The 15,268-nt window shown below is 43.8% G+C and overlaps 1 protein-coding gene across 1 annotated transcript; it reads left to right on the forward strand.

Annotated features, from left to right (window-relative positions):
* Window positions 1–731: 731 nt before the first annotated feature.
* rgma (repulsive guidance molecule BMP co-receptor a) lies at window positions 732–14,073 on the forward strand. Its single transcript, XM_039001250.1, has 3 exons — window positions 732–1,036; window positions 8,806–9,317; window positions 11,800–14,073. The coding sequence occupies exons 1-3, from the start codon at window positions 952–954 to the stop codon at window positions 12,508–12,510; spliced, it is 1,308 nt and encodes a 435-aa protein (XP_038857178.1). The 5' UTR covers window positions 732–951; the 3' UTR covers window positions 12,511–14,073.
* The last annotated feature ends 1,195 nt before the right edge of the window (window positions 14,074–15,268 follow it).

Here is a 15,268-nt window from a genome sequence, read left to right on the forward strand (position 1 = left end):
GCCCAGTCAGTAGTAGGCAATTGCCTAAACTGCACCTTCTTGGCACTGAGGAAGTTCGATTAAACTGACTCGCGGTGCACCAGTCTATGGCCCGTGACGTGACAGGGCAAAAACGGTGAGGGAGGAGAACCTGCTCAAATCGAACAGTAATCTGCGCTGCTCCATTATGTTGTCAACAAGGGAGCATTGGTCTTCGTTCAGAAACATACATCTCTTTTCCATAAAATATATGTTCAAATTTTCAAACTAGTCTTCATTGGGAAGGTAGATTTTTTTTATAAATCAAAAGCAATCACTTTTGCATGTGAAAACATAAAATCATACTCATTACTCCACGTGCATAACCATTTGTTTTGAGCCAGCGTAGGCCAGTTGTTTGGCATCTGACTCAGGCAGGTTTTGTCTAGGATACAGCTTTTGTCAAAATGTTGTTTTCATACCAGGTTTAGAAGAACTTACACAGCAGGTTAGGATAATTAATGTAGCAGTTTAGGATGATTTGGTTAAGGTTAGCAAAGGGGTTAGGGTGAGCTATAATGCACCCCACATTTTTGGGGGGATAAAAGCTGTATCCCATCTAGACATGACGGCTCACGCCCAGGAAGCAACCAAACGAACGCAATCACTTTTCAGCCTTTGCAAAACCGGGCAAGATAAAATCGAATCCCCTCACTCCGTAAATGGAAGATCGATTGCCAGCTTTCACTGTTTGCTGAGGAATTCGAGTGCAGTCAATAGGCTTCTAGAAAGAAGGCGAAGTTACTTCGAGAGTTCGAACCAAGTTCTTGTTCGAGGACATGACTGCATTCCTTAACTCCAGACCTCATGTAGCCTTCTGATTTGGGTTATTCAACCAGATAGACGATACGAATTTCTCCTAATTAATTTTTTTCCACCTTCTCATTTGATTCCACCAGGGAGAGGAGAGAAGTGCGACCCCGTGCTGGATGGATGGTTATGGGGAAAGGAGCAGGAGGACCTTCGGCGCTTGAAGTCGGCAAGATCCTTGTTGTGTTTCTTTGCCTGTTTCCTTCTGGTAAGATAATATTAGAACTACTAATTGAATCATGCCTCAAACAGGGTTAATATGATTTATGTAGTTATTACAATCCTTGTTTAGTTATACTCTCTTGAGGTCTTGCAAGGTTAGCCCCAAAATCCACACAATGAAAAGGACAAGACACATTGTTACATTGAGGCAATATTCACGGATACAATGTTAAATTGAAACAAGCTTCACAGAATGGCTACATTTATGCATTGTTACATTTAGCAAAAGCGTTTGCCGTCGTGCCAAAGTAGCACATTTTCTACAAATGTAGCATCCATTTGCAAGTTTTGCAGCTCACATAGTATTACAAAGACAATATTTGAGTGTATCAACAAAAATGTAAGACTTACTTAATAAATTGCATGTCAAAACTGGTAAAATGCATAAAATATCAGAGACCTGTGGAATCGACTGTCGGTGAAAACAGCCAATTATTTCGCCTTTCTTTTGCTCCATGTTGTGAGTTTGAGGCCTATGCTAGTCGTAATAATTTTCTGTTAGTTATAGAAATAACGTATTATTTTAATTTAACCGTTTTATGCAGTTCTAGGCTACTCAAGTGCTACACCCCCGTCTGGTTGTTTGTTTGGGGGTATGGGGGTAGGGTTTACGGATTCTATCCCTCTTTACTAAAGTAGCCTACTTTCTTGATTTTACTTTTTATTTTGGCGTCGGTCAAAACAAGTAAAGTTACCCTGAACTGCACATCGAATTTCCCCATGAGCAATTCATAACCATGCTTAGGTTATTCATTGTTTGACCTGTATGGTTTTAGTAAAAGTAAACATGAGATAAAACTTGAACAAGCACAGCTAATAATGGTCTTACTTTCCTGTTTATGCGATACAAAAATACCATATCTCCATGCCCCATAGAACTCAATTTGCCCATTTGACAACCTTTATTTTTATTTATTTTTTACCTTTATTTAACTTGGCAAATTGGTTAAGAACATAATCTTATTTACAATGATGGCCTACCATTTTTATCGGTTTCTTTCAAATCACTTACTAACAAATGCAAGTGTTTCTTTTTTAAAGTGTATTAGTTCATTGCCATTTATCAGAGAGGTGATAACTGCCTTTTGTTGCTGAGGCGGGAGTGGTGTGTCATTTGGTGGTGGGGGGGGTGGGCTGCTCAGTTCTGAGGGAAAGTTTGGTGGAGGAAATGAAGGCCTAAACTGAAGTTTGTTTATTAGGCGACAGCTAGGAGATCCAATTGTATTGGTATTTGCTTTTAATTACATCTATTTCCTATATACCCACCCCTTATTTCATGCCTCCCAAAGCAACTTAGATTTCAGGTCATGTAATTTAAGTACCAGGGAATGCCTGTTGAAAATTGCGTTACTCTTTGATTATGGCCTTCTGTGGAATGGTGAGACCTCTCTTCTGTTCCAACTTCTGGTCCTGGAGCCCCCCCCCCCCCCCCCCCCATTGCCTCAACCCATAGCTGATGAAACTCAATCTAATCCCTTCACACAGGGCTAATTTATGACTCTGCTGGTCTCTTCTCAATGGCAAATTACATTGTCTTCATTCAGAGCTGTAAGACTACCCCCTCACACAAACTCATACCCCCTCTGGTTCACTTCAACGAGCTGGATTCTCAAAAGGGAAGGTCTTTCCTCACCCCTGGTGTTTTTTTGTTGTTTTTTTTTAAGACTGATTTCTGGCTTTTAGCCATGCAACAGGAGGATATAGTATAAATGAAACACTGGGTAGGATACCAACTGGTGAATTTATGCAGTTAACACTTCTGAGTAGCTTGTTTTGACTAATTCAAATTAAATTGTATTTGTCACATGCGCCGAATACAAGAGGTGTAGAACTTACAGCTTACTTACAAGCCCTTAACCAACATTGCAGTTTTAAGAAAAATAAGTGTTTACTAAAATAAACGGAAGTAAAAAAAAAATAATAATAATAAATGTAATTCAAGAGCAACAATAAAATAACAGTATAACAGGAGGTACCGGTACAGAGTCAATGATGCAACCTGTCAGGATGCTCTTGATGGTGCAGCTGTAGAACCGTTTGAGGACCCATTCCAAATATTTTCAGTCTCCTGAGGGGGTATAGGCGTTGTTCCCACTTACTGACTGACTGTCTTGGTGTGTTTTGACCATGATAGTTTGTTGGTGATTTCGATAACAAGGATCTTAAAGCTCTCGACCTGCTCCACTACAGCCCTGTCGATGAGAATGGGGGTGTGCTCGGCCCACCTTTTCTAGTCCACGATCATCTCCTTTGTCTTGATCACATTGAGGGAGGTGTGTTATCCTAGCACCACACTGCCAGGTCTCTGACCACCTCCCTATAGGTTGTCTCATCGTTGATGGTGATCAGGCTGACCTCGGTGTCATCGGCAAACTAAATGATAGTGTTGGAGTCGTGCTTGGCCATGCAGTCGTGGGTGAACAGGGAGTACAGAAGGGGACTGAGCACACACCCCTGAGGGTCCCCTGTGTTGAGGATCAGGGTGGCAGATGTGTTGTTACCTATCTTTACCACCTTGGGGCATCCTGTCAGGAAGTCTAGGATCCAGTTGCAGAGGGAGGTTTTTAGACCCAGGGTCCTTAGCTTAGTGATGAGCTTTGAGGGCACTTTGGCGTTGAACGCTGAGCTGTAGTCAATGAACAGCATTTTCATGTAGGTGTTCCATTTGTCCAGGTGGGAAAGGGCAGTGTGGAGTGCAATAGAGATTGCGTCATCTGTGGATCTGTTGGGGCGGTATGGAAATTGGAGTGGGTCTATAGTTTCTGGGATAATGGTGCACTTCATGGCTACAGACGTGAGTGCTACGAGTCGGTAGTCATTTAGGCAGGTTACCTTAGTGTTCTTGGGCACAGGGACTATGGTGGTCTGCTTGAAATGTTTGTATTACAGACTCGGTCAGGGACAGGTTGAGAATGTCAGTGAAGACATTTGCCAGTTGGTCAGCGCATGCTCGGAGTACACGTCCTGGTAATCCATCTGGCCTTGTGAATGTTGACCTGTTTTAACTTCTTATGGATAGGGGGCAGCATTTTCACATTTGGATGAAAAGCGTGCCCAGAGTAAACTGCCTCCTCCTCATTCCCAGATGCTAATATATGCATATTATTATTAGTATTGGATAGAAAACGCTCTGAAGTTTCTAAAACTGTTTGAATCATGTCTGACTATAACAGAACTTATTTGGCAGGTAAAACCCAGAGGACAAACATTCAGATTTTTTGTTGTTGTTGAGGTCACTCTCTTTTCAATGGGTTTTCATTGGGAATCCAGATTTATAAGGGACCTTTCTGCAGTTCCTATCGCTTCCACTGGATGTCAACAGTCTTTAGAAATTGGTTGAGGTTTTTCCTTTGAGAAATGAAGAAGTAGCCATGTTCAGAATGAGGCTCCAGTGAAGTGTACTGTTTTTTAGAGGCGCGTGACCAGAAACCATGCTACACATTGTTTTCCTCCGGTATTGAACACAGATCATCCCGTCTTCAATTTGATCCATTTATTTACGTAAAAAAATACCTAAAGTTGTATTACAAAAGTAGTTTGACATGTTTGGACAAAGCTTACAGGTAACTTTTGAGATATTTTGTAGTCACGTTGTGCAAGTTGGAACCGGTGTTTTTCTGGATCAAACGCGCCAAATAAATGGACATTTTGGATATATATCGACGGAATTGATCGAACAAAAGGACCATTTGTGATGTTTATGGAACATATTGGAGTGCCAACAGAAGAAGCTCGTCAAAGGTAAGGCATGAATTATATCTTTATTAATGCGTTTTGTGTCGCGCCGGGAGGGTTGAAATATGATGGTCTGTGATTGTTTGCTGGGGTGTTATCATCAGATAATAGCATTGTTTTCCTTCGCCGTAAAGCATTTTTGAAATATACATGTTGGCTGGATTCACAACAAGTGTAGCTTTAATTTGGTATATTGAATGTGTGGTTTCATGAAAGTTACATTTTTATAGTAATTTATTTGAATTTGGAGCTCTGCGTTTTCACTGGATGTTGGCCAGGTGAGACGCTACCGTCCCACATATCTCAGAGAGGTTAACGGTCTTACTCACATTGGCTACGGAGAGCGTGATCACACAGACGTCCAGAACAGCTGGTGCTCTCATGCATGCTTCAGTGTTGCTTGCCTCGAAGCGAGCATAGAAGTAATTTAGCTCGTCTGGTAGGCTCGTCACTGGGCAGCTCTCGGCTGTGCTTCCCTTTGTAGTCCGTAATAGTTTTTTAAGCCCTGCCGCATCCGACGAGCATTGACGCTGGTGTAGTACGATTCAATCTTAGTCTTATATTGACACTGCCTGTTTGATGGTTCGTCGGAGGGCATAGCGGGATTTCATATAAGCATCCGGATTAGAGTCCCGATCCTTGAAAGCGGCACCTCTACCCTTTAGCTCAGTGCGGATGTTGCCTGTAATCCTTGGCTTCTGGTTGGGGTATGTGTGTACGGTCACTCTGGGGACGACGTCATCGATGCACTTATTGATGAAGCCAGTGACTACTGTGGTGTACTCCTCAATTCCATCAGAAGAATCACGGAATGTATTCCACTCTGTGCTAGCAAAATAGTCCTGTAGCTTAGCATCTGCGTCATCTGACCACTTCCGTATTGAGCGAGTCACTGGTACTTCATGCTTTAGTTTTTGCTTGTAAGCAGGAATCAGGAGAATGGAGTTATGGTCAGATTTGCCAAATGGAGGGCGAGGGAGTGCTTTGTATGCGTCTCTGTGTGTGGAGTAAAGGTGGTCTAGAGTTTATTTTCCTCAGGTTGCACATGTAACATGCTGGTAGAAATTAGGTAAAATGGATTTAAGTTTCCCTGCATTAAAATCCCCGGCCACTAGGAGCGCTACCTGGATGAGTATTTTCTTGTTTGCTTATGGCCTTATACAGCTCGTTGAGTGCAGTCTTAGTGTCAGCATCGGTTTGTGGGGGTTAATAGACAGCTACGAAAAATGGTAACTAGTGTGGTCTACAGCTTATTATGAGATGCATTACCTCAGGCGAGAAAAACCTAGAGATTTCCTTAATATTAGATTTCGTGCACCAGCTGTTATTTACAAATAGACACAGATCACCACCCCTTGTCTTACCGGAGGTAGCTGTTCTATCTTGCCGATGCACGGACAACTCCACCAGCTGTATGTTATCCATGTCGTCGTTCAGCCACGACTCGGATAAACATAAGATATTGCAGTTTTTATTCTCCCGTTGGTAGGTTAGTCTAGGTTAGGCACTCATCTATTTTTTCATCCAATGATTGCACGTTGGCTAATAGGACTGATAGCAGCGGCGGATTAGCCATTTGCCGTCGGATCCTTACATGGCACCCCGACCTACGTCCCCGGTATTTCTGTCTCTTTATGAAAATTATGGGGATTTGTGCCTTGTCTGAAGTAAATCCTTTGCGTCCGTCCAGTACGAGGTGAGTAATCGCTGTCCTGATATCCAGAAGCTCTTTTCGGTCATAAGACACGGTGGCAGAAACAAAATAAGTTACAAATAGCGCGAAAAAGGACAACACAATAGCACAATTGGTTAGGAGCTCGTAAAACGTCAGTCAACTCCTCCGGTGCCATTACAAGAGTGGCCTGAGGTGTATGTTGGTGTTTTTAATAATATGTCCCTGTTGAAATAAAGTTGGTATTTTTTTTACAAGTTAAATTAATACACCTTCCACAAAAATATACACTGCTCAAAAAAATAAAGGGAACACTTAAACAACACAATGTAACTCCAAGTCAATCACACTTCTGTGAAATCAAACTGTCCACTTAGGAAGCAACACTGATTGACAATAAATTTCACATGCTGTTGTGCAAATGGAATAGACAAAAGGTGGAAATTATAGGCAATTAGCAAGACACCCCCAAAAAAGGAGTGATTCTGCAGGTGGTGATCACAGACCACTTCTCAGTTCCTATGCTTCCTGGCTGATGTTTTGGTCACTTTTGAATGCTGGCGGTGCTCTCACTCTAGTGGTAGCATGAGACGGAGTCTACAACCCACACAAGTGGCTCAGGTAGTGCAGTTCATCCGGGATGGCACATCAATGCGAGCTGTGGCAAAAAGGTTTGCTGTGTCTGTCAGCGTAGTGTCCAGAGCATGGAGGCGCTACCAGGAGACAGGCCAGTACATCAGGAGACGTGGAGGAGGCCGTAGGAGGGCAACAACCCAGCAGCAGGACCGCTACCTCCGCCTTTGTGCAAGGAGGTGCACTGCCAGCGCCCTGCAAAATGACCTCCAGCAGGCCACAAATGTGCATGTGTCTGCTCAAACGGTCAGAAACAGACTCCATGAGGGTGGTATGAGGGCCCGACGTCCACAGGTGGGGGTTGTGCTTACAGCCCAACACCGTGCAGGACGTTTGGCATTTGCCAGAGAACACCAAGATTGGCAAATTCGCCACTGGCGCCCTGTGCTCTTCACAGATGAAAGCAGGTTCACACTGAGCACATGAGCACATGTGACAGACGTGACAGAGTCTGGAGACGCCGTGGAGAACGTTCTGCTGCCTGCAACATCCTCCAGCATGACCGGTTTGGCGATGGGTCAGTCATGGTGTGGGGTGGCATTTCTTTGTGGGGCCGCACAGCCCTCCATGTGCTCGCCAGAGGTAGCCTGACTGCCAATAGGTACCGAGATGAGATCCTCAGACCCCTTGTGAGACCATATGCTGACACATGCACATTTGTGGCCTGCTGGAGATCATTTTGCAGGGCTCTGGCAGTGCACCTCCTTGCACAAAGGCGGAGGTAGCGGTCCTGCTGCTGGGTTGTTGCCCTCCTACGGCCTCCTCCACGTCTCCTGATGTACTGGCCTGTCTCCTGGTAGCGCCTCCATGCTCTGGACACTACGCTGACAGACACAGCAAACCTTTTTGCCACAGCTCGCATTGATGTGCCATCCTGGATGAACTGCACTACCTGAGCCACTTGTGTGGGTTGTAGACTCCGTCTCATGCTACCACTAGAGTGAGAGCACCGCCAGCATTCAAAAGTGACCAAAACATCAGCCAGGAAGCATAGGAACTGAGAAGTGGTCTGTGGTCACCACCTGCAGAATCACTCCTTTTTTGGGGGTGTCTTGCTAATTGCCTATAATTTCCACCTTTTGTCTATTCCATTTGCACAACAGCATGTGAAATTTATTGTCAATCAGTGTTGCTTCCTAAGTGGACAGTTTGATTTCACAGAAGTGTGATTGACTTGGAGTTACATTGTGTTGTTTAAGTGTTCCCTTTATTTTTTTGAGCAGTGTATTTTTTGGTGATGCATTAACTTTTGCATGTCCACTGTATCTCTTGGAAACTGTGAATCTCACTTTGTGTGCTGTATGTTCTTTAAGAATGCGGTTGTGTTCATTGAGGGTAATGAAATCTCAGAGCAGAATTGATTTGAACTTGGCAAATTGCAGCCACTTGGAATCCACATGTGGTGGAATTTTGGGTTTCTTTACACATGAGGTCAGAGTTATTTAATGGAAATAAATGCTCAATTTGTCTTGAGACACTTAAAAAACATGGGAAAACTAAAAGGATGCTGCAGGGCTTTTTGGAATTATAGAAGTCTAAATAGAAGGCATTGCCCTTACGTAGGTTATTGTATAAGGTTTCCAAACACACAGATAAGACTGTATAACACTTGCTTTTATTTAAATTTTTTAGTACATAAAAAAACTGTCGCTTGTAAGTATTGGTTTTTCCATTGTTGTGTGAACTATGGTCCTAATGTTTTCTTCTCTCTACAGTGAGTCTGCAGTGTAAGATCCTCAAGTGTAACTCAGAGTTTTGGGCCTCCACCTCAAGCTCCGGCCCGGAGGAGGAGTTCTGTACGGCACTGCGGGCGTACAACAACTGTGTACGCCGCACCGCACGCACCTGCAGAGGCGACTTAGCCTACCACTCAGCCCAACATGGCATAGAGGATCTCATGAGCCAGAACAACTGCTCCAAGGAGGGGCCTACAACTCAGCCTCGAGCCCGGACCCCCGCTCCACCACCACAGCTCCAGCCTGACAGCCAGGAGCGCTCCGATGGACCGGAGCAGTGTCATTACGAACGCAGCCTTCATCGCCAAGCCTCACCACCCAACTACACCCACTGTGGCTTCTTTGGAGACCCGCACCTCCGTACTTTCAGCGATGACTTCCAGACCTGCAAGGTTGAGGGAGCCTGGCCACTTATCCATAACAAATACCTGTCTGTTCAGGTGACCAACACACCTGTCGTGCCTGGCTCCTCTGCTACGGCCACCAGCAAGGTGAGAGGAGCCTCTACATCTCTCTATCAAATTCACATGTTGAATCCATGACATATTGACTATATTGTGGGCACAGCACAGTTATCAACGTCAGGCATCCCCAGACACTAACTACTGATCAAGTATTCTGTGATTAATTCTTTGCCAAGGACTGAAACCGTGCAAAACTACTCCCTTGAAGTAAAATGTCACCACTTCTCTTATCATCATAGAAATACCAACAGACCTTGCAAAAAAACTTCTGATAACACCTGTCTTCTCATCGCTGCGGAGGAGTGTACAAGTGTTCTAAGTAAAGAACTCAGAAATAGCAAAAAATATAGCTTGTTACCTAGCTATGTCCACTATTACATAATTGAGCTTCCAATATGGGCCCATAAAGGAAAGCTGTGTTAAAATGCCAGGTAGATGTTTTTAGGAAAGGGAACATTTTGTTGTCTGTCCTGACCAAGGCTGTTACTCCTCTATTCTGCCATTTTCTTACTAAAGAAAGCCCTTTCAGGGAATGGAAAAATATGTTGGCCTGCTTGTTTGAATCAGTAAACAGACAAATTGTACTGCAGTGATTAGTTTGTAGGAGCTCTCAAATCAAGAAATAGTATCGTAAGTAAGACCTTCGTATGTAAGGTTCTGGGCCTCTTTAATGTGGGTAGAGAAGTAGGAACAGCCGTGTGGACTCTGGTTAATGTTTGGATCAGTTCCATCGCAGACCAAGAGGCAATACACAGACCAATTGTTGGGATCTTGATAAGGTTTACAAATGATATGCCAGTATTATGACAGCAGTATAAACATCAAACGTTACCAGGTGGCTCCAGCCCTCTCGCTTTCTTTTGTTTTTTGTTAACAGCCAAGACTAATGTTAGGCCCACTGTATGTGTAGCAGTCCATACCCTAGCATTGTGTGTATGTGAATTACAAACTGTTGTTTTAACTAAGTGCTCAAGCCATGCAGGAAACTGCAGACATTTTCTCCACATTAGTTGGCCCTCATACCTCATCAATTATCATTGTTTTGCTTCTATGGTACATTGGACGGCCTGGAGGGTTTACCCTGAAATGGCTTTCACTAACTTAAGGGGAAAACAAAGAACCCTGAGCATTTGTAGTCTGTGAATTCACTTAATATTCGGTCCACATTTGGTGAAATTTTGGCAATCGTGATTGTGTGACCAAAAGGCCTCCGTGCACTGTATCCTGACATCAGGGTTTACACTGAAACTTTGTCCTCAATCACATAAAGAGAAAGACCAATTTTCCATCATCAGACCTAATGATGCACTTTCAGCATTCAGGCTTTTTTCTGTGCACTTAAGGTAATTTATATTTGTACACAGCTGTACTTGGAAACAAATTAGACAGCTTTTTAAGTTATTCAGTCTGGACAAAGGGAAAACGATGCTACAGCCTATACAAACAAGACTTCCCTGGGTATAGATAGACCATGGCATTGCTGGAGCTCTGCTTAATATTGGCTCCTGCTGCAGTGTATGGGAACTGTCGGTTGTATACTCTACCAGTGTGACATGCTAGCTGTTCCCTTAGACTTCCAGTCATTGAGCCAATGACTATCCACTTAAAAGCTCTTCTCAGCAGAAATATATAAAAAAGGATATTGTTTTAGCGGTGGCGACAATTTAGCAGCGATGGGCCACCGCTGCCAAATGAATATAGGGGAAACACTGACTACCTTAATTAAGGGGGATGGTTAATGAAGTAAATTGTTTCTTTATGCACAGGGTTTTTGTAGAGGTTTTTGCATGTTCTTAGATAAAGTTGTCCTTTGAAAACAGGAGATTGAGGGGTGGGCTGTGTGCTGGGGGCAGATGACTTCACTGGGTAAGGCATTTTGGTGCTCCCCTGCCCCCTCCACTCTGAGATCAGAGCCTCTCGGCTGTACCGGGGTCACTTCTGTGACAACGGCTCACTGGCGTCCTAATGAAACCATGCAAGCGGAGAAGTGACCAGCCTTAGTTAATTAGCCGCAGAGCATGCTCTCCCCTACTGGTACAGTGCCACTTCCCAGAGCACAGTTCTGGGGTTCACAGGCATGTTTTTCACCACTATGAATGGCTCGTCTTTGTGTCTGCACACTAAGGCCCGATTTAACATGGCCTATACCCATGTTTTCTGAGGCCGTTTACTTTGGCCTCCCCTATGTTGAGGCTGAGCTGAAATGTGACACTGGGGTGGGGTGTGCATTACACAAACTACTGGTGTTCTTAATGCCAAAGCACAAAGATACCCCTCAGTCATTTGTGTAGCCCTACCACTAACTCTTGTCCACATAAACCTGACAATAGAGAGCCTCCATACAGTTTTTAAATTCAACTGGTGTTCAATGATTTCATTAATTTGATGTCTATGTACCTTTTCTATTTTCAGCCTCAAAAGGCTCCATCATTACCTGAAACGTATTGAATGAGCTAACTATTGTTGTGCTCACTGCTATTTCTAATCCCCTCTCTCTCTCTTGCTACAGTTGACAATTATCTTCAAGAACTTCCAGGAGTGTGTGGACCAGAAGATGTATCATGCAGAGACAGACGAGCTGCCTGCAGCGTTCGCCGATGGCGCCAAGAACGGCGGAGACCGCCACGGGGCCAACACGCTACGCATCGTGGAGAAGGTGCCTGGGCAGCAGGTGGAGATCCACGCACGCTACATCGGTACAACCATTGTGGTCCGGCAGGTGGGGCGATACCTGACCTTTGCTGTGCGGATGCCAGAGGAAGTAGTGAACTCTGTAGAAGACCGAGACAACCAGGACCTGTACCTCTGCCTGCATGGCTGCCCCGCCAACCAACGCATCGACTTCAGGACATTCAGGGCCCGTGCAGTGGAGGGCCACGGCCTGAGCAGGACTGGCAGCCCTCCCCATGGGTTTACCTACAAGGCTGCCATGGCTAAGTGTAAAGAGCGCCTCCCAGTGGAGGACCTGTACTTCCAGTCCTGTGTGTTCGACCTGCTTTCCTCTGGGGACGTCAACTTCACCATGGCTGCCTACTATGCCTTTGAGGATGTGAAAATGCTCCACTCCAACAAGGACAAATACCACATTTATGAAAAGGATGCATTTGGGAGTAATGCGGCGCCAAGGGGATCAGATGTGTTCTCGCTAGTCCTCCTCAACTTTCTGGCTGTGTTGTTGTTCATCTATAGTCCCCTGCCAACATCATCCTCATTATGCTAGCTGTCAGTGGGTGTGAAACAGTGCTCTCACCGTGTCATACTTCACCACCACTGCTCTGTCCTCAGTGGCTGGTGGCCAGTGGAGTCAGCGAGCCCTTCCATGCCTCTGAGGGGACAGAGCAGCCCATGTGCAATCAAACTCATCCCAGCCATGGTTTCATCATTGTTTTGTTGTTGTCATCATGTGTTGACTTCCATCTGGTGGTGAGGTGAGCTCTATGTGCTCCCACCTATCATTACATTCATTCTGCTGGTTTAAGGACTGGTCCTTTGATGAAGGGGAGCGGTGGTGAGTGAGAAGAGCCCAGGAGCCCCAGTACTTTGGATATCAAGCTGGGATTAAATCCCACATTTCCACTGGGACTGCATGTGCCTATGGGAAGTGAGATGAGATTATCTCTTGCAGAAAGAAGAGTTTGCTGATCTCCTCACGGGTTCCAAGCCAGTGGAGCTCTCTGTGGCTCATGGGTGTGGGCTAGACGACATGACAGGGGCTTTTGTTAACCTCTGGCCAGAAGTAGCTCCCTGTTTGATGATCTTCCAGCTTTGGAAAAGCTGTAGCTTTTTGGAGGAAGCTCTCAGCCAAAAGGATGTCAGAGCAGCGAGTCTAGTTGTCTGCTGTGGAGATTAATAGGTCATAACGCCAGGTCTTTTGTAACATTGTGTGTTTGTTTGTCTGTTTGTTTGTCTGTGTGTGTGCGTGCGTGCGCACCTCTGTGGTTAATTGTGTGCTCCAGAAACGGTTGTGTGTGAGTGTTACTCAAAAGTGCAAGAAATCTTTCCTTGGGAGAAATATTTCCTAATGTTGTTATATTGCACCCCAGGTTCCAATATAGACCCGTCATGGTGGCCTAGAGTCAGTTGAAACTGCCTCTGCCTGCCAAGTGGTTACTTCTAAGTGAACTGGCAGACAGTAAAAAAATATTTTCACAACTTTTTACTTGTCAATCAGTGTCAAAAAGACTTAGTTCAAATATTGCCGTTTTTAAAGTGTTAAGTATGATAAATGTATTTTTTGTATCAGGTCTAATTAGGAATGGAGATGTTAATAAGGAAAAAGCCCGGAACAAACTTTACCAAGGGCACACAATGCAGAAACACAGATCACGTTTACACAGTATCTCTCTTCATTCAACCCATCAACCAACCAACTTTCATGTTCAATTTCTACAGATCATTTGTGAATGATTTGTCTTGTCTAGGCAGTCAACAGTTCCCCGCAGATGTATGTATATTGGCAATGTGATGGGTTTGAGAAAGGTATAGTCACACTAGGTTAAAATAAAATGTTTTCCCACCCGAGGTGTGTTTCCACCAAATGGACTTGTTGCGGATACAAATCAGTGTGATGACGTAGTGCACACAACATGTACTTTAAGTTCAATGTGTTTCCATCGTATTTTCAACTCTACCGATAGTTTTGTCACAAATTGTAGAAAATGTACCTACTCTGGTCTTGACACATGCGCTCTAGCCAACAGCTGGCAGATACAGTGCAGGTAGGCTAGTCTACATTGTTATGGATAAGAGCAAGAATATTTGTCAAATGGCAGTCAATCATCATGTCACCAGAATAAGACCCTCAACATTTATTGGAAAGGAGCATCAAGCTCATCACTGTGCACTTTCACCACCCTGTGAAGTTAATTTATTTCATCTGTAGTCTAATAAATAGCATTGTTTCCCTAGTCGGAGGACACACCCATATCATCACGTGACTCCCAAGTTCTTCGATATGATGGTTATTCTATTAATATTTGTGCACAAAGGGGTTTCCACTGCCATTTCTCGCATAATTAATTTTTACCAACACAAAAAGATCCCACCATGTTGAATGAACAAATTATTTCTCGGCATTTATAAAATTGTACCAAAACCTCCTGTTTCTAACACCACTGTCGTGATTTGTTTTATACGGTATGATTTTACTCACATAACTGTGGATGGAAACGTAGAGAGCAGGCACTGTATGTAAAAGAGGGTGTTGACATGGCTCCGCTATAGGGAACGTACGACTTGCATCTGTCTGTAGACCTGTTAATTGATGGCTTTAATCTTTGCCAAAGAACAAGCCCTGGTGCCAACAATTTTCCCAACAGCTGAATTTTCACTTCTCTCTTTCTCTGTGAACTTTTGCGATAGAGTTTCCATTTGGATTGTGTAGAACGCTGGTGCTACTACTTGATTTTGAATTTAATCTTCTGTCATATGTGACATGCATGCAGCTACAGCAGTGGAGGCTGGTGGGATGAGCTATAAGAGGACTGGCTCATTTTAACGGCTGGAATGGAATCAATGGAAATGAGTCAAACGCATGGTTTCTATATGTTTATTGTTTAATGCCTTTCCATTTATTCCATTCAATGGAGTAAATTACTTAAGTAGTACTTTAAAGTGTTTTACTTAAGTCATTTTTGGGGTATCTGTATTTTACTATTTATATTTTTAACAACTTTTACTTAACTACATTCCTGAAGAAAAGTATGTACTTTTTACTCCATACATTTTCCCTGACACCCAAAAGTACTCGATACATTTTGAATGCTTAGCAGGACAGAGAATGGTCAAATTCGCACACCTGGTCATCCCTATTGTCTCTGATCTGGCGGACTCACTAAACACATGCTTTGTTTGTAGATGTTGGAGTGTGACCCTGGCTATCCGTCTGGTTTGCTTAATATAAGGAATTTTAAATGATTCATACTTTTACTTTTGATACTTAAGTATATTTTAGCAACTACATTTAATTTTGATACTTA

Source organism: Salvelinus namaycush, chromosome 9 (genome assembly GCF_016432855.1).
Source record: "Salvelinus namaycush isolate Seneca chromosome 9, SaNama_1.0, whole genome shotgun sequence".
Taxonomy (NCBI): domain Eukaryota; kingdom Metazoa; phylum Chordata; class Actinopteri; order Salmoniformes; family Salmonidae; genus Salvelinus; species Salvelinus namaycush.

Bases quoted from the DNA above. Each gene is read 5' to 3' on its own strand.
- rgma (XM_039001250.1), top strand. From the start codon at position 952: ATGGTTATGGGGAAAGGAGCAGGAGGACCTTCGGCGCTTGAAGTCGGC. The intron at 1,037-8,805 runs GTAAGATAATAT...TTCTCTCTACAG, and splicing joins TCTTTGCCTGTTTCCTTCTG to TGAGTCTGCAGTGTAAGATC. The intron at 9,318-11,799 runs GTGAGAGGAGCC...CTCTTGCTACAG, and splicing joins CTGCTACGGCCACCAGCAAG to TTGACAATTATCTTCAAGAA.